Below are 27,220 nucleotides of genomic sequence, written 5' to 3' on the forward strand. Positions count from 1 at the left end.
ATAGATGCTCAATTCAGTGCAACTTAACACAATATATTATGTGCATTACGCGTGTTTGACTAGAAGCGTTTCTTCATGTTTGTCCACGGTCTGTTTGCGTAACACAGAATTCAGTACAACATTGCCCTATCTCTGAGTCCGGAGAGAAGTGAACTGCCGAAGAGAACCACAGCATTCCACACGCATTGCTTCATCATCCAAAGAATCCGCGCTGCTGGCTATCCAGTTCACACAGATCTAGGTTAAGGGTATACGGTTTTTTTTCCAATCAAGGATCACATGAAAAACCAGACAGGGAAGGAGAACTGGACAAGCCGCTTCGTGATAGCACATAAACCAAAGAAACGTTTATCTGATTCAATGAAGTTATTTAGCCCTGGTAGGTAAGAGTTTATGATCTGTGCTGGGCTGTGAACCAAACGAATCCTGGCTTTGACAGGGTGACACTCTGAATTGTGAATGCATTATAGAATTGAAGGTAGACATGATGACATTCCTCCATCTCTGTGTTGGTTGGCAGGCATGTGTTACTAAAATTATCAAGACAAATGTGATTTATTCAAATCACTCCAGGAGGCTACTTTGCAATAACTTTTTTTTTTTTGTATACATATCTGTATTTAAAAATCAAAAAACAAAAACCACAAGAGAAGTGGAACTGCATGTGTAAACTTTATTTACCATCTGAAGGCATGAAATGTGTAGGGAGGAAGGGAAAGATTAACAGCACACATCACTCCCCCAAACCATTTCTCTCTTGGAAAACGTCTGTACAATTTGTGCAACGTGGGACATGAAAACACAAACAGACAAAAGCAGCAGAGTCCCCTCGATCACCGTGCAGGACAGTGTCCCTTCAACAAACCTGGCAACGCAGGGGCGGCTGTCCAGGACAGTCTCACAGTTACTGCTCGGGTTTAAAAAAAAAAAAAAAAAAAAAAAAAGAATGCATCAAACTCATGTTCAGGCAAGCAGACGTGCTGAAGAATAAACTGTATGTTTTGTATTTCTTTTTTTCTTAAAAAAAAAAAAATAAAAGGTTACAATTTGAACTACAACTATACACTATGCACAATACATATTGGGTTTCCATTATATCAGACTTAGATTAAATGAGGAACAGCACAAGATTCATTACCATAAATTATACATTATTTAGCTTCAGTACATTAAAATGATTATAGTATTATTGAAAAAAGTGGCACACTTTATAATCCCCTCCCCAATGGCATTCTTCAACAGCACCCAGAATGGCCAAACCCTCTTTAATCATGAACAATACACTGTAAAGGGTAGCTTTTTAAAACAGTAGACCAAGTAATACTTCTTAAATGCTCGACTACAATCAGAAATTGTTGGCATTTTCTTTTAAATTCATCTAATTGACATTTCCATAAACCTAACCCCTCTCTAATAATATATATCTATCTACATCCTCTGTTCTAAATTTTGTACCACTCGTTATTTTTAATAGCATGGTTAAAAGCGTTCACTAAATCCATTAATCTAATTTCAGTAAAAACAGCAACAGATCGAGGGGGAATGGGAGTTAACAATCAAGAACATGGGACCTGTAGACACTTTACCCGGTATCATCAGTAAATACACACTTTGAGATTGCATTCTCTGTTGTTTGGAGCTCCACTTGTAAAGATAAACTATCTACGTCCTTCTAACTTGCATCAGTTTTTGAATTTTTTTCCTCCAAAACCATTTACTTTAATTTGTACTCTGACAAAAACCATGTTACTTTAGTGTGATCTTCGTAAAAAGGAGATACATTAAAACGGAGTGTAACAATGCAGCCAAAACAAGACATGACACATTTACAAAACTTTCAACCCTTTTAAGTTTGACAGACTTCACCTCCGTGCTACATCCACATTCTCTGAATTGTCAGCGAGTTGGACTGATCACACCTGCAAAGGAACATGCATATGACCTTATCCTCCCTACTCAATCAATCCCTAACTGTGAACTTACAGAACCCTGAACTTCTGAACCCTCCTTCCACACTTTCAATAGCAGTGCTGTCATTCAGACTTTATATACATGGATAAAAAAACAAAACAAAGCTGCACTTTTAAAAGTTGAAATGTAACAGTAATACACTCTCAATAACAATAATAAATATTGACAGTAACAGGCTGTCCTGAAGAGGTCTTCATGCTGCGCAGGGATGGTGTTCAGCCTCAAAGTAATAACTGGGCCTCCAAGTCATACAGAGACAGTAGACAGGGGGGGTGCTAGGATGGTATAGCAGAGGGACCGAGGCAGAGAAAGCAGCAGTTTACATATTGTATCCATAGGCGGACTGGGAGGCAAAGCCAGGAGCAGCGTATCCATATGCTGGATATCCTGCAGGAGGAGGGACCGGACTGGAACCGGCAGTCAACATCAGCTGCTGACCTGGAGGAGGAGAGACAAAAAAAATAAAATACCGTCTGCAATGAAAACGTGCTTTTATATAGCTTAGAAAACAAGGAACGACAGGTTATTATGTGAAATAAACCTCTTACGGTACAGCTAAAGCGTACCCATCTCCCAGCATCTGCAGAAAAAATTATATTACCGGCAAATATGAGAAAGCAGTGCGTGTCTGCAAAAACATGCTGCTAGTCTTAGGACTGGAGTGGGAATATATGCAAGAGTCAACAATGTGCAGTGCATGTCACATAACATAGTGGCCACTATTCGAAAGCTTTGCTTTTGAGAACTTTAGATATTTACACTACAAGAACACAAGAGAAAATAAATGAGCTTTTCTGTTAATGCACTTAACTGAAGGTCCTGCGATTCTACTGAAGAGCAGCAATTTAGGGTAACATACCAAACACTATTGGAGTTGGTTCTGCAACTTCCTCCTCTGTCTTTCGCAGGCTCTCAGTCTCCTCTAGTTTATCCACCTAGGAATGAACAACATGCTCCGGTTTCACAGGAAGGTCAATGAAGACATGCACTTGAGTACAGATAGTTTAAGGCAGTATGACAAGGGATCAAACAGCTGTCATCATGCCAATTTACTTCAGTATATATACATCACCCCCAATCAAATAAAACATGCATTCTAATATAATCCTTCTCCATTACAACAAGTCCAGATCTCGGCAATGTGTTTGAATTATTATTTTACTTTTCTTTCTTCTACACTGAATCCTTACCACTGTGGCTGGTTGGAATTATTTGGCCTCTACGTTGTACTCCAAATCACAACCAACAAAAGGTTCTAGCAAACATTTCCAAAAGCAAATTACATGCAATTATTTAGCGATTACACTCAATACACCCCCCCCCCCCCACAAATAATAAACAACATTCAAAAAAAGTTCAGATGACATGAAACTGGGGGATTCTGAACTTTGTCCACATATGGACAGTCTACATCTTTTGATTTTGCATGTAAGAAACCAACAGTCCATGCCAAAATGCTGCAAAACAGTATGCACCCAACAATACAAGCTGCATGGCAAAACACAAAACCTGCTAAAATGGATCAGCAGCTTGAGATAGGAGTTCAGGCATGCTTCTACACACAGTGAGATATAACGAGCCAGCATTATTGAGAACCAAGCTAGACACCTTTTAAAAACACCAAGTAACTACAGCAAGAGAACTTTTCAACAAACCCAAAATCAAGTGTCACTGTGTGATATACTCTAGTTAGTAACGAGAACATGTCCTGGTGAGTGGATTTCCATGACTATGATTGTGGCTGGTGATTAACTGTCCTACCTCTCTAGCCACTTACTGCACTACCAACGCAAGTCATCTAATTAGCTTTCAACTAGAATTATGCAACTGGACTTTCCAGCATCCATTAAAATAGAATTTGAACTGTGAACAATAATGCTGTATATAAGAGAGATGTATTATAGAGGAATTGTTAAAACACACAAAAAAAAAAAATTATACAACTAACAAAAACAGCTATATTTAAAATTAGCGTACACAGGGATGAACTGCATCACAAGAAAACAGATTCAATATATTACGCTGGCAAGTGCTTGGTGTGCCATTTGAAATTTAACAAAACAATAGGGGATAAAAGCATGAAGGTATCCAAGCAATGATTTACTTCAGCTGTGTTGACGCAAATAATGTATTGCTTTGAATAAAAGTGCTGAAATTAAAAGATAAAAGATGCAAGGTTTCTGATGTATTACAGAGTCACTATTCAACTAGAAAATATAAAAATACCATTCAACTGTGACTTATAAAATGTTTTTTATGCAACCATTCAAATTAATTTCTTGTGGTCAGCTGGTGGTTTATTTGAGTATATTTACAAAATAACTATTGCCATAGATGCAGTCTATCACACTACAGTATTTAAAATAAATACAAATAAAATAAAAAACAAAACCAAACCAGTGTAGTGGCCTCTGTGTGTGGTTCTTCAAGTTATCTAGGTGTCAAGCCAGCTACAATTAGACAGCTAGATATGTTAGATGTAATACTGGGTTAGGCATTCTCTCTAGTGCACTGGCTACTGCTAGGTTCCTACATCAGAAACCTAGGTCTATGTTAAAACAGAAAGAGATTATAAAATTAAAAAAAGGCAGAGACCGTCACCTTCTCAGCAATCTCATCAACCTGCAAGAAAATTCACAGTTGAGACTTCACATCTTGATTCACAAGCAACAGGATTGCTCTCAGCAGATTACAAGAGGGAGGGGTGCTTTATGCAGTGAAGCTTTCAGAAGAGTTTCCGATATGCTAGCAAAGGGGGTGCTTCAGGAGCTTTGGGGTTTGATTGGGGGGTGAGGGCTTCTATCTCTTGGGTTATGATCAAACTAATTCTTCCCGATTCATGCATTCATATAAAGCAACAGTTGTCTCGTCTCTCCTCCTCCTCCTCAATTACGTACTGTGGAATTCAAAGTCACCCACACGCTGTAAAAATAAACGTTTGTCTAAACCTGCTTTCAACACACCCCAATATCAACCTGGTATGGCAGTACATTTGCCATAATACTTAACTTGAGGTCGACATTCTTCTAAATGTTTTTATCCCTGATCTCCGCCAAAAAATCTCAATCTGCTTCATACGGTTTACATATTCCTGCTCTCCCTCTCTAATATATAAAATAATAATACAAATAATAAAAAAGAGAAAAAATAACCCTTTATCATTTGTAGGGAAGTATTGTCTTTTTCCATCACTTACTTTGGTAAGGTATTCCCTCATTACTTGGATGAAGTAAGGCATTGCAAAGTCCATGATGTCATGCCTCCAAGCCAGCTCCAGGACCACATCAGGGTGCAGCAGATCGTAGGATGTGAAGAGACAGGAAGCGAAGCATTCCCGTTTACCTTCCTCCAGGAACCACTGCAGCAGATTCTCCGCCAGCTCCGTGTCCTTGGACTCGGCAGCATACTGCATGGCATCCTGAAACAGCAACATTGTAGCAACAAAAAACATCACCAGAAACGTATGGCAAACTGCAGAACACTCTGCACAAACACGTTTCCTTTCCAGAAATACGCTCATTGCTCCTGCCCAGAAACATGGCACTCGTGGATATGTATGCAGTAGCTCTCTGGGGGACGTCAGAAATGTCCAGCCCTTATGCAACCAGCACCTAGTAACAAACAAACAAAGGTGTAGGCTGCATGTGGAAGGACTTGCTCACCTTGTAGAGACGATCTTTCTTGCAAAGCTCCACACTCTGTTTCCAGCGGTTGTTACCCTTGTACAGGAAAGCAGCGATGCGTCGGAATTCAATCAGTTCATGCTTCTCTAGTCTCTGGGCGAGGCTGATATTGTCAAAGTTATCATAAGCGTCGATGGATGCTCTCAGGCCCTGGGAAAAGAGCGTATGAAAAGCCAAAACCTGAATGCTCTGCACAACCTCAGGTCAGAGTTCAGAGCTGAGCAATCAGTTGTGTGGTTACAGCTCGGCCTCTAGTGGGCACAGTCGGTAGTATAGGATGGCATACCAGATGCTGAAAGACTATACAGCAGTCAGCCAGTCACTGGTAACACGCAGGACTGCTTTCACCTCTATTTACTTGCTGTAGAGCCTGTTTAAAGGATGCTTACCTCACACAAAAAAAAAAAAAAAAACACACACACAAGTATACCTTTCACACAAATCAGAAAAACAAAAAGCCTAGGTTGCAAATGTAACACTCTTAGCTCTTCAATGACAGAATACCTGCCCCGTTTACACCTTGAACTGCATGCTATACCTGGTAATCTTCCTCTTCAGTAAGCAGGTTATTTAAAGACTCGTTCACACCTTTGTTGTTGTGATTCTGTACCGAGCGTAGGTAAGGCTTAACAAGCTGCAACTGGTTCATCTGAGGAAGCAAATTAAAATGTGAAATTCTTACAGAAAGAAAAAACAGCTAACTCACACAAGATCAATGCGAAAACAAAAACGTGAATATCCATCCTGCTTTAAAGGCCAGTTAACTGGAGACCTCAATTTTGTCTTCACCTCACCCAATCATATACATTGAGTTTATTTTAACAAAGGGTAGTTAACAGTTGAACAATTTATTAGCCCACTTTTGCTCTCAAATATTTATTAGCTATAAGCTGCTAACATCACCCACATCCAAACAAGGGCATCCTGTCTATATTAACCAATATAACCTTATTTCCCCCCTTTAAAATACAGAGCATCTTACCTTTGCAAAGAAACTAACTGCCCTGGTGTGGTCAAGTCGAGGAGACAGCACCACCAGAAGGTCATTGATCAGCAGGGGTTTGTAATCCAAATAGAACTGCAGGGCTTTGTAATACAGCTCCACATTCGCCACCTGTTCAAAGCATTAAAAAAGAATGAATTCAACACTTACCCACGTGTCATACAAATTCAGCAGAGATCATTACATTAATATGTAGCAATCCTAGCACTGTTACTTATGACATGTGCTGCAGGTCTTACAGCAACAAAAACAATCACCTGTCAGACTCAAAATGACGACACTGAAGCAGCACACTCTGGAACATAACTGGACTGTCACATTCCAGCTCAACCACAGCAGAGCCAAGCTGCAGACCAACATCGAGCCCGTCAGAGAAAACAGAAATAATAAAACAAAGAAATGCAATGACCTTAGCAATGATGTCTTTGAACTGCCCTTCCTTCCAAGCATCAGAGGGGTGATTCATCATGGTTATTATTGCATTATCATACTCTTCATATTTATCATAGAGGAAGACGAGCTCTGCCCACAGGTGTGCCTGTTCTGCAGCACGGAGGACCTGCAGGAGGACAGAGTACACTTGCAGGAGGACAGAGTACACTTGTTTATTTGCAATACAATTATTTCAAGCTAGTTTAGCCCTTTACAATGCTATTCACTGTTTGCTTTTTTTTTTGTTGGAGGGAAATAAAGGGTTTTCTTACTGCATGTACAGTAGCAATTAAACTCCTTCAAAAGTATGTTACATTTAACACAATTTTTTAAAAAATCCCAGGGTCCAGTATTTATATCAGGATGATTGCTTAGAAAATGGTTATTGTGCAGTAACTCAAAAGTAATAACAATCAATACACACACAGAGTACAAGTGTAAAACTTCAGAATTCCTGTGTAAAAACCTAATTACTCAATCACTTTTACAGCAAGTCACTCCAGAGTTTTATTTTTATTTTTTACTAACCTTCGGGATATTGACTCTGGACCAGAAGAGTTCCAGGTGCTCCCTCATCTTCTGAGGCTTGAATTTGGAGTACAGGATGGCCAGCTCTGTGAACATTCCCATGTGCGCCCGCTCCAGACCCAGCGCTGCCTCCAGCAGAGCAATCAGCTCCTCAAAGTAGCCACGGTCCTGATTCAAACACACACCTTTTCACACAATGCAAGTGTGCCTCGCTCATTCATCTCGGAAACATTGTAGCTTTGATTTTTTTTATAAACTTAAAAAAAGAGCAGATCTAAAGCTTCACCGTTCAAATTTTCATTTTCAATTTTTGTTGCAGTGCTACCCTTATTAAAATAAACCAGTTCTATGCATGATATCGACACACTGTACAAAGAGGCACCAAACACTACAAACAAAGTTGCGATCTGGTCAAGCACAAATTAGAATAGATATAAAATCATACCTAATAGTGGCTTCGTCTCTACTTAACATTATTGTTAATGGAGCCCAACTCATTGTTTCTTTGCGTTTCATTATTTGAGAACTGCTGTCTAGATATCTCACTCTTCCTCTTACCTGATAGTAACTTATCAATTCCTCCAGCTCATCAGCGTGGATGACAATGTGCAAGCCGCAGATCTGTGCCAAGCGGAACTCCGACCCATCCACGCAGGCAAAGCAAACCTGCAGGGAACAGGAGGAGGAGACGAGCATTACCATAAAGAATACAAATATATTTCTATTTCATATACAAGACGTATTAAATATTGTAATGATGAAATAAGTGTATTCCAATTTAAAACATGCACAATCAGCAAGTGTATTTGCACATAAAGCCTGACCTCCTTCCAGGTCCTGGTGCTGCTGGCCTTGCGGGCGCTGTCCACTGCAGCCTGGTATTCTCCCAGGTGTACCAGTGTGGAGGCCAGGCGGGCAAAGTTAGAGACATTGTTGTAAAGCAACTTGGCTGCGTCGTACATCCCGTCATCGTAACAGCGATCGCCAACCTGAACAACGAGAGCAATACCTCTATTGATACACAATGTGCCTCAATGTGAAACAAAAAAAATAAATAAATGGTTTATAACACTTTCCACCACAAGGTGGCACTGGTGGACATTCATTCCTTCTGCAGTTCCTTTTGCACGTTCACTAGTCAGGTGGCAAGATATTAAAAAAAAAAAAAAAAAATTTGGTTTAACGATTGTTTTTATTTATCTTTACATAAAACAAGCTCACACAACTTACTTGCTGGATGTGAGCATTGTTTGGCCCGCTCACAAATTCCTCTAGTTCTGAGAGACGGTTGGTTTTCGCTAAAGCAAAGATCAGTTCCGTTTCCACGTACGACTCTCTAGCTTTCTTTCGGGCCATCTGCAGGAATTTAACCAGGTCCTCCCAGTTGCCTGCAATTCAGATACACAAAAACACACAAGACAATATAAAAGACACGTGCAAAACAAAAACACACACATTCTTATTTACCAATTCAGAAGATTATGTTTTTCTAATTCTATAGGCAGAAGATGACAACCCAAAAGAATTCTCCACCCCCTGCTCTAACAAAACCTTTAATAATCTTCACCCGTGGTCAAATAAGAATGACACTAATATAATCGGAACACTTCTGGTTCTAATCGGAATGCCTAGCATGGAGCAGAATTAAAAATGCTAGCCTGAAGGATCCACTCTGAGTTCTTAGCTGATTGCATCTGCAAGAAGCATTTGTGCAAACTGAACTTTAATGCCTAGCATTTAGAAAAGGAAAACGATGGTTAAATTATGCTTTTCAAACTGAAGACAAAATGCCTAAGCATGAGGTGTAATTAAAGTTTCACGTGCTTGTTTTAAACCCTGCTCCTTACTGTTTTTGCCAGCTGCTTGGACTACTTCCATGTATGCAGAAGGATCATCAGCCTTGATGTAAGAGTCAATGGCTTCCTTGACCAGGTCTTTCTGCAGCTGTGCCCTGGCCAGCTGGCTCCACACTGCCGGCTCATTACAGCGCTCTGCAAACTCATAGGCACGGTCCAAATTCCCAATGTGTTCTATCAACACCTGCACAACAAAACAATAAGATACATTTTAAGTCTTCCTGGTAAAATCTTATTTTTCTTTTTAAATAGAGCAGGCATTACGGCCATACTAACTCCACTGAATGTATGATGCTTTACTTTTTAAAATGACTGCCTATGATCGTTGGCGTCCCTTCTATTCATTGACCTGGTCTGTGTGCTTTACCTGGATAGCGGAAGTGTTCACGTCAAACTTTCTGAAGATGGCAAAGGCCTCCTCGAACAGCTCGTTGCTGATGGCGATGTTTGCAATATCAGGAGCATCGTAGTTATCCAGGCGGTTTATATACTCCATAACCCGGGTGCGGTCAGCTTTAATGGCAGTCAGGATCAGCAGGTTCTGTAGGTTTCTATTTACAGACAACAACAAAAAACAATATTAAAAAACAGGACAGTTCATCTGTAACTTTAAAACGCACTCAAGACATTCAGAAGTACTGATCAGAGACACAGCAACATCTCGCAAAGGATTTGCGTCAAAACAGAAGGCAAGGACTTTAACATGGCTCCCTGCTTCATTTCACCAGTGTGAAAGAAATGGAAAAGATATATTCGTAAAGAATTCACTTTGAAAAGGCAGACTCACTACTGAGATTGTCTCATCTTTGACATGCTGGGTAATAGCAGTTGATAAAAAGCAGATCAGGTATGACACTCTCTATACTGCAGTCTTGCAATTGATTCTTTACAGCAGTTTGATAAAGTCTTGTCTCCGTCTCTCGCACCTGTGCTCACTGAAGACAGAGTTATCCAGGACAATCTTCTCCAGCAGCTCAATCAGCTCATTGGGAAGGTCAGCTGTCATGAAAGCTTTCACAGAGACAGACACCTCCTCTGGGTCCTGTGTCTCCGACAGGGCTGTCTGCACAACCTTTAAAAAAAAAAAAATGCATTAAAAAACACAATGCCACCTCTGTTGTATCATCGTTAGAATACTATCTTCTAGATAGCGTCTATATTTCGACGATCATCTTTTTCATGCTTGATCATTAAATACATTCCTCTACTATTCACTGACATCAGAATTTGAGACTGGAGGTACGTTCATTATTATACAAGGAATTGAGAAAGCCTTTCTGTGACCCACAACCAGTGAATAGTGAAATAAAACTGAACAGAAGTCATGTATAATGTTACTACGGCCAGTGCTTGTAGAGTTACCTGGTCAATCAGCTGACGACGGAATGGGTTGTTCTCTTCAAGAACATTTGCCCAGAGTTCTGGGTCCTTCCTGCGCACAAGGTAGCGAGCCTCACTCTTGAACAGAGAGTTCTCATTGCAAACCTGGGGGGAGAATCTCTCATTAGGGAAAGGTGCGTCGACTGAACTTAACTTTCTATAGTTTAATACAAAGCGCACAAGTAGTGCACTGTGTGATCGTTTGGTAATTCACTTTAGTTCAGCTGTAGATCTCATGATCATGTTTACAGTTATAAAAATAAAGCTCTTTAGGCTGGAAGAAGATATGGACCTTCATTCAACACATTCTTCATAAGAAGAATCTAAGAAGATCGAGCAAAAACAGGCCCGGTATAGACTATACCAGTCAGATCTGAAAGATTACTGGACAAGGAAGAATCACTCACCTTGATGAGTTCCAAATCACACTCCCCCCTTTCGTAGGCTACACAGGCGAGGTGCGGGTCCCTCTTTTCACAGTATTTCCCGACCACGCTGCTGTCGTAAAAAGTGTTCTCGCGCAGGAACCGCTCCGGGTTGTTGTTGCTGTCGATGTAGATTTTGGCGAGCGCGTTGTGGGTGGCAGGCTCTTCACAGGCTTCATGGATTCTCGATTCCAGCCAAGGAAGCAGCAGCTTCAGCCTAGAAAGAGAATCACACAACTGTGGACAACCTTTTCAGGTGTAACCCTTTCAACAGGCATGCATTCCATATAAAAATGAAAAAAAAAAAAGGAAAAAATGCTCAATTAAATATATTTATTTATTATGTGTCCAAACCAATTTTTTCCTTCACTTACCGGTTTCTTTTCTCCACTTCAGCGACCAGCTCATCAGTGGAGAACTGTCCCCTCACCACCATGATCAAGTTTTTAATCACATCTTCAGCGCAATCCACATCAAGCAGGCCTCCAATGACTACTGGAAGACGGCTAGGGTTAACCTAAACACAAAGCAATTTCACTGAGCAAACCTCATTAAATATCAGCTTCTATTCTGTGTAGCAGCGGGCAAATATACCAGACTACTACTGACTCCAAAAGCAATAGTCAGTATTTTAACTGCAAACAGGTACATTTTTACTGTTCTAATCAACTACGATAAATATGTCTCCCCCCTCCAAAAAAAATTAAAGATCTACCTGCCTTTAAAGTCATGCAGTTCTGCTGCTGCAGCAGGATTAAACTGCTTACCTTCTGCACATAGATTTCAATGTATTTCTGTAGACTGTTGCGGTACAAGTAGAGAACCAGGTCGTGAACGAAGTCAAACCGATCACACACAATTATTAGAGGAAGCTGGTCAGTTAACTTGGCTTCCTGCAACAAAGATGGACAAACATTAACAAACAGCTAAAACTGCGTCATTAAAAGCTAAAAACTTTTACCAAAAAAAACACCACACACTTTAGCTCTTAACATTTTTTTTTATCTATGAAAAAAATATTTCTTGGGCAAAGGCATAATCAAATAGCTGAATGTTCCCACGATCCACGCCACTTGTTTTGGGCAAGCATTCAAAAAAAGATCTACTGATCTCCATCTGGCAAAAAAAGAAGAATAAATGCACCCAACAAGTAACAGACTCCATCTGAATGCAAGCTGATTTTAGCATGACTTGTGCAGATGTCTTCAGAGTCATTACTTGAGGACAGGTTATGAAATCAATAGGAATTTCTAATAACAGCCCCTTTAGACCGCAGAGCAAAATATAAAATGGTTAAGATGGAAATACAAGAGAAACAAGCAAGTTACCTTGAGGAAGTTCTTGACACGGTCCGGGTCGTAACAGCTGCTTTCCCGGCAGATCCGCTCCACCTCTTTGATCTGACCCGTTTTGCAGGCTGCTTGAATGTATTTGAAATGCACATCCGGGTCCTGGCTGAAGTTTACAATAGAGCCCAGGAAATAGAACAGTCCTGCAACAAGAGAATTGGGCAGGAGTTTACTTTAGACAACATTTCAGGTCGTCGTCATCATTATTATTTTAAGCCAATTCCTAACAGTTTTCTTTATAGTTCTACTGTTTTAACTCTACGCACCTCAAGGAACCTGCAAAGTAACGCCAGCTTCAACCTTCTTTTTAAGAGGTCTCCAGACAACTTCCTTCTTAAGCTATTATTAAATACAAAGGGCTCTTGACGCCATGTAATTTGTCGCACCACAATGATCCCTGTGACCTACCTTCATAGCTCTTAAAGGACTCAAACAGTTCCACCAGGGACTGCGTCCCAAGCTGCTCGTGGTACTTTGATGCCACCTGTACACACAGCTGCAGGTTTTGCCGGATGTTCGCAGAGAGCATGGCTCGCAGGCATTCTACAGAGTCTTCCACCGACAGAGCCCCAAAGAAGTTCACCAGCCACTGAAAATCCAAAGCACCATTCATTAGACGTGCATCTTCAATGACATTGGTTTGGGATTACTATTATTATTTTTTTAATTTAGAGTGACCAATTATTATTTTGTATTTATCACCCCCCTCCCCCCTCAATTTGAAATGTCCATTTTTGTTGTTGCTTTAATGGAAGTCTGAGGAAGCAGGTGAAAAGTTCTTGCCTCCGGGTTCAGGAGATGGGTGTGAACGACAGCACGTTTAATATCATACAGGTCCGTGTAGTGCTCCAGGGCTCGCTGCAGCAGGCCTGCCTTCTCACAGAGCTGTGCAACGTGGGCACGGTCATAGTGCGTAAACATCTGGTTTCCAAGAATGGCGTCAGCTACCTATGGAATCCAAAGTTAAAAATGAAAAAAATATCTGGCTTTAATCCAAGGTTTACAGGGGCTTTCCAAATTCCAAAACAATCTTTTCAGCCACCCAGAAATTCAGCTTAATACAAGTATGAATGATACACAGTAAAGGGCATGCCGAGTGATGGGGGCACATTTTACTGCACCTCCTCCTCCCTCCTGCCCCTCCCTCCCTGCGAGTAAATCGTAAAGCAGCTCTTTACAAGTTTATTGGAAGCTCCGGCTGCAATAGTGAAGGATCTCAAAACAATCAACTAACGCACCCTTGGGTTACAACTTTAGAAAAATAAACACAGTCTTATAGTGCAGATAAATACTGCTGTAGTGTACCGATTTCCAATGACCCCGGTGCACATGTGCATAGACTTTAATGCAGTGACAGAGTGGCATTAGTTTACCCACCTGTGGCGCATGTACAAGATTCATTTCCAGAAGTCGAGTCTGTAGATGTCCTTCAGCAGGACGGTTATTCTTCAGAGCATCCAACAGGAATGAGGTGCACTGCTGAACCAGGTTGTTCTCCATGAACACATCCACAATCTGAAAGAACAAAAAGGAGGAAGGAGTTCAGGTTAACAAATCTCGTATTAAACGCATGTGTGGGTGAACATGCTACATAACCAAGCTTTCAATATAATAAAACATTATTATATATCCACATTCATAGGTTAGCCACAAAAACAGTGAACACTGACATCCCTTTAAAGGAAGGAGAACAGCATGCGTCAGCAGATATTTCACATTGCTCGCCCATCTGTAATAACAGCTTGAATGCCCCGCCCCCACTTGTCACAAAGCTGTTTTTAATCCTTACCTGGTTGATGTTGGCTAAAGGCTCCTCGTCCTGGACCAGCATCTGAGAGAACTGCAGTCCCTGGTCCGGGCTCACCCGCATCACGTTTCTCAGCAGGAAAACCCAGTCTGGTGTGTAGCCAACCTGCAACCAAGGGGCAATAGCCCTGTTCAGAAACAGGGATTCCAATGTACGGATACAACTTAGGAAAGTTCTTTAGAACTTCCAAACTTCAGGACACAAAACACGGGTCTTATTTTTGCAGTCTGACACACGCAAATCACCAAGATAAGCTTTTTTCTCTTTTTTATCTCGTATTTGTTAATACTGCCCACACAGGACCAGGATGGAAACAAGCTGTGTCACACACAGTTCTGCACCGATGAAAATATTAAGAAAAATAAAAAAACTGGAACCAAGCCTTTCAGAGACAGCCATAACAAATAAAATAAACTGAATGCAGCTTGGGCATGATTAAGAGTTCATTGCATTTTACAGAAAGCACAAAACGCTGACCTTTTTAGCATAGAGCACAATTTTCTGAAACTGTCCAGTTTCAGCAAAACACTGAATAACCTTGCTGGGCACATTGGCACGCAAGTAGACACTGAGAGCCAGGGTTGGGTCAGCAGTCTTTACCAGGTCGCCCAGCTCTTCTGAGCACTCCAGCTAATAAAAAAATATGAGATACATTAAATTAAATAGATATTTAATATAAAAACATATTGCAATGAACAACCAATTTAAAAAATATTACTTTCAGCAATAAATAAATAAAGAATACAAAACCAGATCAACTCAATAAACACTGGATTTGATTACATACAACTTTTCTGTACTTGGATAGAAATTATATATAAACATAAAAACAGAAAATGTTACAAGCAAGCTATTAAATTTTTTATTTATTTTTTTTAACCTTGTCCTCTTTCAGCCATTTTTCTAAAAGCTGTTTCCTGCCCTGCCCCAGAACGGGTCGGCACAGTTCAAGCGACTCAAACTTATTCAGCTGCCCTTGATCCAGCAGGATGCCGAAGTACTGGAGCAGAGGAGAGGCCTGGCCAGGCTGCGCCGGGACACCCTGGAATTTCCGGATGGTATCGGCAGTACGCAGTATTCCCTGATGGAAACCAAAAAGCTAGCTTGAGACAGTGTGATTGGAACAGGCCTGGCTTGTGGAAAGCTTGGTACGCTGCTCCCTGTATTAGAAAGCTGGTAGAGTTTCAGTCTCAAAGTAAGTTACAAGCAAGTTGTATTCAGAATCCCCACTCAGTAACAATTAGTGACTGATTTATCCTAAGCCAACATCTTCATTGACTGGAAAATAAAACAGTTTTAAAACTTAATAAATCAACCTTAATTTCAATGTGTAACCACTCACACAAACTGAAATGCCTGCTTGACTTATTTCTGAAAGTATCAAACATCTGATTAAAAACCATGGGAAAAAAAAAAAAATCTACAGTACAGCTAAGTTTTAGATTTTATTCCATTATTGCAGAGTGGTGCATTCTAAACATCACTGTCATTTATACAATTCAAATATTAACTGACATCTATAATGTTTTTAAATACAGAAATAAACTAAACCGCCATTCAGACCAACTGAATATACCCAAGTGCTATATTTAAATTCACTTTTCATATAAATACAGTTCTATAAAGCATGCTCCTCAATAAATGAAAACCCTGAAGTCGCCAACCTTTGGTGCAGAGGCAGCTACTTTGGCAGCCTCGGAGTAGTTTCCTTGAGTGAAGAGCGTGTTGAATTTCCGAGCGAAGAGCAGGGTAAACCTCTGATAGTCGCCAACTCCTTTGGTGGCAGGCAGGCAAGACTACTTACTCGAGTCAGCCCTCGAGTAAGTTTCCCTCCCCTTGATGCCTCAGCACCTGCCAGGTTGCTGCGGATGGCCATGCGCAGTCCAAGGTCTGGGTTCTGAAGGACGTTGGTAGCGTAGTTCACAATGTTTTCTTCCTCAACACATACAGACAGCACCTGAAACCAAACAGAAAAGAACGTCTGATAAAACTACGACATGGGTAAGAAATACAGATATCAGATACTGCAGTAACTACTGTAGTATAGGTGAATTTATATATAATTACCAAGAATTAAGCAAAACACATTACAATTAAAATCTGCACCATGTTATCATTTATAAAAGGTATTTACCCCACACTGCAGTTGCAAACAAACTCTCAATGCTAATTTTAGGCGGATTGAAGATAGGTTTTGTAAAATTAAAATGTTATTTTGGGGTCTCTTTATACTGTGTATGGGTGCACACCTACAGGTTTACCCAATACTCAAAATATCCAGCTGGCGCTGGCTCTACTCTTCAGCAGTACCTGTCCTTTCTTATTGACGCCAATGATTCCAGAGGTGGGCTCATGCGCGGCAGTCACAAAGATAGTCTCTGCGCTGATGCGGTTCATGTAGATGCAGACCCCAGACTCCAGGTCATACATGTGTATATAGCCATACTTGGTGATGAGATAGATCACACCGTGCTTGGTTCCGATCTAAAAGAAACAAAAAAAACCAAGGATGCATGTGTAAAAAGAAACGCAGTATTTTTTGTTATACAAGAAATACAGAAGTACTAAAAAAAAAAAAAAAAAAAAGTTTTTTGTCCCCCTTTCTCATGCTGGGGACTAGAAGCTTAGCAAAGGTCACTCAGTTCACCTGCATTGCCACAGGAAAGTCAGTCTGAGCCTCAGGGGGAAAGAAAACATCCACAGCTTTTTTAGCAAAGGGTTGGTTCCCAGCTGCAGGCTGACCTACTTCAATAATGTGCAGCTGCAGGAGGAGAGAGAGAGAGAGAGAGAGAGAGAGAGAGAGAGAGAGAGAGAGAGAGAACAGCATGTCAGTCTCACGGAACACAGCAGCAGCTTTCAATGCTGGAATTTACTGATATCTGCGTTTTGTAGCAATATTGCACAATTAGGCATGACATGTTATCCAAACAGAAAACGTCTGGTCCCTTCCTGGTGAAACTTGAGATCGCTCACATGGTAAGGTTACTTTTAAATCAATATTATTTTTGTAATATTACTCTAAATTCTGATGTTTTCTCATTTATAGTACTCTGAACAATTGGAGGGGAAATTCAGAGACATTTATATTAAGCCTGACACCTTGTTTCTACAGAGGTGCTGATCATGACTTGGGGGATTTATAACACTTAGCATTCAGTACACATCTCCAAGTGTCAATGCTTTAGTAAGATATCCCTCCCTTAATATGTACCCTCTAAAATACTACTGTCATAACCTCAAACATTTTGCCTCTTAAAAGTCCTCGTCAGATTTAACCTCAGGCTCCACTGTAACAGATGGATCACAGCGTGGCACGAATTCCCTCCCTGATGAAAACTTTAGCACTGAAAGACATTACCTTGCCTCCGGCCAGACTGCGAACAGCAAAGCAGAAGAGAGTTGATGGTTTGGCATTTCCTTCAATCTTGAAGTCAGCAAATGCTGCTGCGTGCCCTTCGATTGGCTGGGACACTTTCCTGTCTACAGAGTACAGCTGCATGGCACCTACCACACGGTTTTGCTAATAGGACAAAAAAAAAAAAAAATTTACATCATAATATTTTGTATTTTACACATCTCTTTTTAGGGGTGTAACCATGCACTAATGTCACAATACGTAAGAAATTACAGCTCTCGAGGACGAATTCAGGATAGTCAGAAGGGGATTAAGACTTAATGATGTATTTATGAGTGATGGGTGAATTGCTAGCGTTACCTGTGCAGAGATTCCAATCAGAAGCAGCCATTTCTGCTGCTCGTCAGTTCGGTAGTTGATGATCTGGCATCCTGCTAAACTGGCATGTCTGTCAAACACCTTCAAGGGCTGGGAGTCACCCTCCATGCTCCAGTGATAGACCGCTGTCTCCGTTACCAAGGCAACAGTGTTCACAGAGATCCATTTCCAGAACATTACCTCTTCTGTCATTGTGTGAGCTTTCATTTTACTCTTCATCTCAATGTTAAAGATCTGTAGAGTTTTTGCAGCTGAAGATTTGAAGGAAAAAAAATGGTTATTGCACACAGTTTTGTTTTTTTCCCCCTATTCTCTAAGAATTAATGAATAATTTATGGATACAGTATTTTATTTAAATTGCTGTAATATCATTAGACTATTGGAAATACTCCACTTGTATGTCAAAAGGCAGATAAGGTAACCAAACCCCATGTGAACAAGCTAGTCAATAAACAATACACTTTAAAATACATATGAATGGAAATTTGAGTCAGTATGTGTAGCAAATGCAGTCGTGGCTTGAATATCTACTTCAAATCAGGTTGTGTGAAAATGATTCAAATTCTTCCTTAACTCTGACATTGCCAGAGACAGAGATAGTAGTAAGAGACAATTGACTGGCAGTGCACAGAAAACCCCTCCCTACTCTGCAGTGGTTACATTAAGGCTGCCATGTGCTGCAACTACTGTCCTGTAGATCTGTTATAACAGAGAGAACAAGAGCCGTTACACTATTCCCCATTAAAAAAAGCAAAACCTATTTAACACTGGAACAGCAATGTATTCACTGGTTTGCAATAACACAAAAAGAAAAAAAGATTAAAATATAGGATGAAGATGAACCCCAGAAACGGTATGCAAGCTTGTCATACCTTGTATGCTTAAAGATAGGGGTAGGGGCTAGGGGATGAGACAGTCTGCCTGTTTGTACTCAATATACTGGAGATGATGTAACATCTGATAAGGCAATACCCCCCCCCCCCAAAAAAAAAAACAGTCAACATGAAGCATACAACAAAGCATGCTTATACACGCAAGATTCTCTCATAAAAGTATCTGAGAGCCAAGTGCAAACACTGTACACTGTGGCACGAAGTTTCTGAATCTCTGAACTGCTGTGCCATGCTGCAAGGTAGATAGAAATACACTGTGTAATGACTAGTGTACATGCCTCCTGTACTTTATCAAAATCAGCTGCAGCAGACAGACTTTCTAAAATGAATACTGTAGGCTTTAAACCTAATTCCAGATTATATCTGAACGGCTAAAGGGGGTTCTCTCTTGCTTTCGATGCTCTTTTAGCCTGATATCTGCTATTAGCTGCTGTGTTGCTGCTACTATTTCACGTATTATGTTACTATCATGTATTGTGCACTTTCCACTGTATTTAATATACTACATGTATTCTGCACTTTCCACTAATATACTACATGTATTCTGCACTTTCCACTGTATTTAATATACTACATGTATTCTGCACTTTCCACTGTATTTAATATACTACATGTATTCTGCACTTTCCACTGTATTTAATATACTATTTCATGTATTCTGCACTTTCCACTGTATTTAATATACTATTTCATGTATTCTGCACTTTCCACTGTATTTAATATACTACATGTATTCTGCACTTTCCACTGTATTTAATATACTACATGTATTCTGCACTTTCCACTGTATTTAATATACTACATGTATTCTGCACTTTCCACTGTATTTAATATACTACATGTATTCTGCACTTTCCACTGTATTTAATGTATTATGTATTGTTTTTTTACTGTATCATGTATTGTGTATTTCTCTGTATTTAAAGTATTGTGAATTTTCTTCTTGTTACTGCATCTTGTAAAGCGCTTTGTGATGGTTGTCCACTATGAAAGGCGCTATATAAAATAAAGATTGATTGATTGATTGATAACAATTTATCACAAAGGGTCTTGCCAAATCCAACCGGGTCAAAAAGCACTGCAACAGTCCTGCGATATTTGAACTGCGTTACAAGAGCAGTTCAGAGATGCAAACTCGATACCTTGGAGGGCAATAGAATTGAAAAGTGCCACACCACCACCACATTTACAATTTACAAAATACAACAGAAAGCCTCTACACAGACTAGTAGAATTTCAACGTGCACAAAAAAATACACAAACAGGTACCACTGCACTGTTTCTGGTTTATAAAGCTGGCTAGTTCTACACAGGCCAGGACAGCTTTACATTGGCTTGATGTTTCAGAAATTCAAACAGCTGAATCATGGGAAACATTATGCTTGCTTTACATACACAACAGCAGAACATCACTGTTCAAAAATGTTTCCCATCTGTGTGCTCTGCTTTTATGAGATGAAACCACTGTATGCACACCACTTAAAAACAAAATCCACAGAGACAGTCAAACTCACCATCTGTTAAAGACAAGATTGCAGGGAGAAAAGTAAAGAGTCAGTAACAAAACAAGTATCTACAAGAAAGAATTAGCGCTTATTATTAACATCGTCTTAATTATACTAGCATGTTACCTGGGAATACATATAAAACAGATTAAAAAGGCGTACAATGGGTTATGGTTAGTGTGAATTGTGTTTAAGACAGAAGAGGTGCAAAAAGACTATCAACGCTCCCAGCAAATACTTTTCTTAACATTGGGGGTGGCTGTTCTAAAATCTCTCTTTACAGTAAGTTTGCTAAGCAACTAAAATGCTTTAATAACAGCACTGTATTTAGGGACAAAACTACATTTAAAAAAGACAAAACACAGAAGTAAAATTATACAAACAACCAAAAAAAAAAAAAAAAAAAAAACAATGAAAAGGGGCCCTACCTTTCAAAGCGATGACCTTGCTGGTCGGATTCATTATGGCACTGTCTGCAGAAATGGGGCGCCTGATTGGGGTCGTGGGGTCACTCATGTCGATGATAACCACCTGGGCCTGGTCTCCTACCTTCTCCCGAATACAGATGAACTTGTCAGACTCCATCGTCAGGTAGCTGAAGCCAATGTTGGCTGGGTTCACCCCCAGGTTCTGCAACTACGTTGGGAGAAAAAACAAACAGAGAAAAACCTCAATGCAGATATGCCAGACTACTGGCCTTACAACAGCTGTATTCATTTACAACTACCTGAAATTGAACAGCCCACACAAAGATATTGAGCAAAAGAATATATAAAAATGAAGAGAGTATTCTTTGGTAAATTCAAGTTCACTTTTAATAGCATTCTGATGGTATTCACCATCTGCTCAAGCCACGCTTGGTCGCCTGTTAATTAATCCAGGATGTAAAAGGATGTGTTTGATGGTCCTAGAGATTAAATTGACAGGAAGGAAAGTGATTGTTAAGCAGGCTTAGTGCAGGTCAGGGCACCCATGGCACGACTCCTTCTGATGGTTTTGAAGAACAGGCCTTTCACTGTTGTTGAGTATTTTAAGAAGCCCCATTGGTGTTACAGTACAGTGTATAAAAGCAAACTGAAGACTGCGCCACGGATTTCTGTCCAGACATCCCGTGCTAAGAAGCCATTGCGAGTCTATTGCTTCCTGTATCTGTTAATCAGTCACAAATACCTGTTAGACTTGTACAGATATATTAAACACAAGACCACAAATCATTACTGGTAAACATTTCTTTAAAAAAAGACCAGTGAACAAAACTGTCGTCCTGGATGTGTGTCAGAGTTCGAAGCTCTGAAACATGCTTACCTTTTGTGGAATACCCCTGCCCCACCCCACCACCACCAAACCAGTTTGTGTCTGTTCAGGGCTGAAGGACACATCAATGGATGAGTGCTTTTTGATATTTTGCTTGATCAGCTGCAACATTGCATACTGCAAATATCAACTACCAACATAACATGACAGAAACAGAAAAATAAACATATTCATATATTAGGTGAATATACAAGTTGATAATAATATTAGGAATATCATGATAGGAGGGAATATCATTTCATTTTTTAATATATAAAAATATATCTATTCCTCATTGGGATTTATTTGCATCTTTGTTAATAAGCCCTCAATCTTACGCAATTGTAATACGAACTATATTAAATCACATGCGTAATGCACTAGCATTCACTGCAATGTGAGATCTGGTATGATTTCTGCTTTCTATCATCCCCATTCCAAGAATCCACACCCAATACGATTTCTTAAAAGCAGACAAAATGAGAACTTAAAAGCACTGCTCAAGTAAACCAAATACGAGAAAAACAAGGATTAGTAATGTTGCAATGCAGAATCTATTCACTGCTACTTTGCTGTCCTTGAATTTCAATAATTCCCATCAGGTTTGCTGAATCAGTGCTCTGTTGCATCACACCCCTCCAATCCTCCACAGGAGTGACGAAGTAGCTGGCATCCACCCTGCCGCCCACACAAGCCCCACTGAGATACTGAGCAATATTCCAGTCAGCACTGCCTGATGACTCTTTCAATTCCTCAGGCTTTCATTCGGAAACGAGATGGATGGTGTTTAATTAGAACAAATTTTACACAACACCTGTTAGAAACAGACTAAAACTATACAAAACTAATATTCTTGCTTCTTGGTTCGATGTGCATTTTATACTTAAATCCGGATTAAAACAGATTTTTCAAAGACAACACTATAGAAGCAGAAGCTGCAGCTGAAATTATTATTTGAAGCCGAGATCCAGGTTGTACGGTTCTGTGGTTCCAAATGCAAAGGTACGTCCTTTGTGGTGCCCTGAGCAAAAGCATTTCCCCAGTTATATTCCTATCTGCTGAAACACACATGCTGTACACACTGGACTGCAACAGGATCCAATTATAACTGGGCCTGCTAGCCAAAGACAGCAAACTGCTAAGCAGTCATGGATTGACACAGCACAAAGCTCGAGCACGGTGTTCAAAACAATACACTTCCACATGGTCTACTGTACAGATTGACACAGCACAAAGATCTAGCACTGTGTTTAAAACAATACACTTCCACATGGTCTCCTGCCTGACCATTTGCAAAGTTAGCTTCGTTCCACAGCTAGGTAAGCAAAATTATTTAAAAAAAATCAACGAAGCGGTTCACAGTGCAGACCATGGCACTTCACGTTTCCCATAAAACATGAAATGAATATTAAAGTAAACCGGGCTTTCATCTTAACAATTATCAATCAATTGAGAATACTATTACCCAAAAGCAAGAAGCAAAAAAAAAAAAAAAAAAGTAAGGGACCAGGGCGATTTCAAATCGAGCAATGAATGCTCAGTTGATGTTTGCATGCCATGGTAATAAATACTTGATTAGTTGCATCTCGAGAATTATTGCAATGGATTTCACCACGGTCATCACGACACACGTTCCATTTGTACGTCAGGATTGACTGTATGGTTGTTTAAAAAGAATCAGGGAATGATGAAGTGAGAGCATTTATACCCCTCCCCCATTTAAAAGCCATGTGTAGCTTGCTTGTCATCAAAACAGAGCTGTACCCCTGGCATAAGGCTACCTACCACACATGTCTGGATTCATTGGTTTTCCTTTAATCCATTGCTGCTCTAAATCAAGGCTTTTGCTAATGCACATAGGGTTAAAAGTCACGGTATCTGACATTTCATAAATCGGGAAGTATTGAGCAAACACATCCGAAGCGTGGGCAAACTAGACTGGTCTCTAAAGGGCCTTAACAGAATAATGCTATGTTGAACACATAATAATCGAACATTCAGCTGTGGTACAAACTAACTCAGCACCTTTTTAATCATGAGCAAATGGGACCACATCCACATTTAGAGCTTTCATCACAAAAACCGTAGCTGGGCCCAGAGGTGCTTCAGATAATCAAGCCATATTAAATAGAGTAACACAACGGACGTGGTTCCACGTGGATGATTCGTTGTGAATTCTCTCCATTATGAGTGTTAAAGCATGCTGTAAAATTACTTTTATACACCAGCAGGCATTACTCAGATAAGAACATAAGAAAGTTTACAAACGAGAGGAGGCCATTCGGCCCATCTTGCTCGTTTGGCTGTTAGTAGCTTATTGATCCCAAAATCTCATCAAGCAGCTTCTTGAAGGATCCCAGGGTGTCAGCTTCAACAACATTACAGAGGAGTTGATTCCAGACCCTCACAATTCTCTGTGTAAAAAAGTGCCTCCTATTTTCTGTTCTGAATGCCCCTTTGTCCAATCTCCATTTGTGACCCCTGGTCCTTGTTTCTTTTTTCAGGCTGAAAAAGTCCCTTGCGTCGACACTGTCAATACCTTTTAGAATTTTGAATGCTTGAATTAGGTCGCCACGTAGTCTTCTTTGTTCAAGACTGAACAGATTCAATTCTTTTAGCCTGTCTGCATATGACATGCCTTTTAAGCCCAGAATAATTCTGGTCGCTCTTCTTTGCACTCTTTCTAGAGCAGCAATATCTTTTTTATAGCGAGGTGACCAGAACCGCACACAATAATCAAGATGAGGTCTTACAAGTGCATTGTACAGTTTTAACATTACTTCCCTTGATTTAAATTCAACACTTTTCACAATGTATCCGAGCATCTTGTTAGCCTTTTTTATAGCTTCCCCACATTGTCTAGATGAAGACATTTCTGAGTCAACAAAAACTCCTAGGTCTTTTTCATAGATTCCTTCTCCAATTTCAATATCTCCCATATGATATTTATAATGTACATTTTTATTTCCTGCGTGCAGTACCTTACACTTTTCTCTATTAAATGTCATTTGCCATGTGTCTGCCCAGTTCTGAATCTTGTCTAGATCATTTTGAATGACCTTTGCTGCTGCAACAGTGTTTGCCACTCCTCCTACTTTTGTGTCGTCTGCAAATTTAACAAGTTTGCTTACTATACCAGAATCTAAATCATTAATGTAGATTAGGAATAGCAGAGGACCTAATACTGATCCCTGTGGTACACCACTGGTTACCACACTCCAATCTGAGGTTTTTCCTCTAATAAGTACTTTCTGTTTTCTACATGTTAACCACTCCCTAATCCATGTACATGTGTTTCCTTGAATCCCAACTGCGTTCAGTTTGAGAATTAATCTTTTGTGTGGGACTGTGTGCAATGTAAGCCTACAAGGGCCAACAGAGACTGTACAAGGCTCTAAGCGCAACACATTTTACACATTACATACAAATTACTGTAAAAGGCAGGCTTTACTGTTCACTGGCCTGTACAGATTTGTGAAGCATTAAACCAATATTTGTGCACAGTGTGCTAAGCCATTTCCAGACCCGCTGGCACCAATGCAATGATCTATGAGGTTCTGGCGGGTATGGCATCATTGTTTATCCCCATTAGTACCATTAAAGCAAGGTACTGTAACACAGTGCTCTAAAGCAGATATTAATTTCCATTCCAGGTTTCAGCAGTTCTATGTTAATAACAGTTGGGCATGTAATTATAGTAAAAGCAGACGACATGGGAAATTACCATTGTGTACCTTTACAAAATGACATGCCATTACTCATGAGAACTATAGGACTTCCCATCAGGCAACTGTAATCCAATAATCACAGCCATGAACACACACTGTGCCTTGTGTCCAACTGTGCTAAATTAAGCAAGTCTGGGACAAATTAAGATTTGAATCAATAGGCCTGCGACTATAAAATCAGAAGCGAATTCAATGTCACACATAATTGCACAATTCTTTCTGCATATTTTTTTTTTTTATTTCGCAAAGAAAAGGGGGTGTTCTTCAAACTTTCTCTTTTACAATTTGTATCTAGTCAGCTTAATAAGAACAATGTTCTGTATCCTCTACGCATAGCAAACAGCGGCTATCCAAAAACAACCGATGTGACTTTACGAGATGAAATTGCCATGGCAAAACAAAGAAATGCTCCTTCCAAAAACCACCAAAGGCTTCTATTATTTACATGTTTTCATCTGTTTTGGATTGGGAAGGGGGGGTCAAATAAAGACCGCATAATGAAATGCATCAACCTGTTCCTGCGCTTCACCACTGCAATCTGTCAAAACAAACGGGGAGGTCCCGAAATACACAGAGGACCACTTCCTGGTCGTTTTCATTGAAACATTGAAATAACAGCACTTCTGTGTTTATACAACTCTGACCTGGTTTATAAATACCGAATAATAATAATAATAATAATAATAATAATAATAATAATACCGCGTCAGCACCTTATCCGTGTCGAGATATCTGAAAAGCTGTCATGCAGTAGCAACATTTGTGTACATTGTTTTCAATGTTTTAACTGGGAAAACCTGAATATTTGGTTAAGATTTTAAAATATAATTTTAAAGAACAGGACAAACAAGGTTAACTACGCAATATTACCCTGACCTGAAATTCACATTAATTAGCACGTCTGCTCCAAATGAACCAGCGTAGCAAATCCGAGGCTAAAACTGTACTTTTCACGTAATGGAGATGTCATTGATACTGGTGGTAGCTAGGGTGTTTATACAAACTGTGCAGCACCAACCCGTTATTTACACGAACACGGCGGTTTATATAAATGCAGTGTTGTAATTGAAAGCCCCGTTCATCGCAATATAACACCAAAGCTAATAACATACTGGGCAGGCTGCATGCACCCCGGCGCGGCGTCCTACTGCACCGGCCAGCCCCACGGAGGCGAGCGCATTAGAGGCCGCTGGAAGCTGCAGCCTCACAGCCATTCACATTAAAAACAGCTCAACACCTCCATCGCTGCTCTGCTCATATAAAAATCACATACTCCTAAACGGGAGGGTTTTACTTCATTTTTCAACTTACCTGCAGATGTTCCTGAAATCGTATTGGAAGGATCTGAGCCATTTTGATCGTGTTCTGTTGGGGGTGTAAAGGGGCTGAAGAAGGCAATGAATAAAAGCTTAAGAACACGTCCTTTCTCAGTATCTATATATAATATCATGCAATATGAATTATTGTTTGCAGCTCCTCTATTCTGCAAGCCCGGCTCATTCGCCACAGTCAGTCCCACCCTTAGCGCGACCTCACTCAGCGCAGGATCCTTCCGCCCAATCCGCGCTAGGGCGCACCGCTACGATGCAAAACGAAACCGCTATTGTCACTGAAATCGTTATATACGGATGAGA

At 40.1% G+C, this 27,220-nt stretch overlaps 1 protein-coding gene across 2 annotated transcripts; it reads right to left on the reverse strand.

The window, feature by feature from the left end:
- Positions 1-659: 659 nt before the first annotated feature.
- On the reverse strand, positions 660-27,220 carry LOC121297025 (clathrin heavy chain 1-like). Of its 2 annotated transcripts, XM_041223040.1 has the most exons (34): positions 26,898-27,220; positions 20,994-21,201; positions 20,575-20,577; positions 18,150-18,418; positions 17,793-17,954; positions 17,082-17,195; positions 16,745-16,918; positions 16,278-16,391; positions 16,099-16,191; positions 15,315-15,515; positions 14,912-15,064; positions 14,417-14,539; positions 14,005-14,142; positions 13,411-13,575; positions 13,036-13,216; positions 12,607-12,770; positions 12,046-12,171; positions 11,653-11,795; positions 11,261-11,495; positions 10,836-10,958; positions 10,400-10,545; positions 9,841-10,024; positions 9,465-9,657; positions 8,848-9,005; positions 8,442-8,606; positions 8,176-8,283; positions 7,618-7,785; positions 7,067-7,216; positions 6,637-6,768; positions 6,193-6,303; positions 5,634-5,804; positions 5,168-5,389; positions 2,831-2,906; positions 660-2,409 (listed from the first exon to the last, which is right to left on the reverse strand). In XM_041223040.1, the coding sequence occupies exons 1-34, from the start codon at positions 26,937-26,939 to the stop codon at positions 2,291-2,293; spliced, it is 5,034 nt and encodes a 1,677-aa protein (XP_041078974.1). In that variant the 5' UTR covers positions 26,940-27,220; the 3' UTR covers positions 660-2,290. The 2 variants fall into 2 exon arrangements, with proteins under 2 accessions (XP_041078974.1, XP_041078975.1); XM_041223041.1 differs by lacking the exon at positions 20,575-20,577.

Source organism: Polyodon spathula, chromosome 22, assembly GCF_017654505.1.
Source record: "Polyodon spathula isolate WHYD16114869_AA chromosome 22, ASM1765450v1, whole genome shotgun sequence".
Taxonomy (NCBI): domain Eukaryota; kingdom Metazoa; phylum Chordata; class Actinopteri; order Acipenseriformes; family Polyodontidae; genus Polyodon; species Polyodon spathula.

Coding starts and splice junctions, on each gene's coding strand:
- LOC121297025 (XM_041223040.1), bottom strand. CDS start 26,939: ATGGCTCAGATCCTTCCAATACGATTTCAGGAACATCTGCAG. Junction 11,796..12,045: donor TTGAAATCTATGTGCAGAAG/GTAAGCAGTTTA, acceptor CTTTGTGTTTAG/GTTAACCCTAGCCGTCTTCC. Junction 10,959..11,260: donor GTGATTTGGAACTCATCAAG/GTGAGTGATTCT, acceptor TTCTCCCCCCAG/GTTTGCAATGAGAACTCTCT.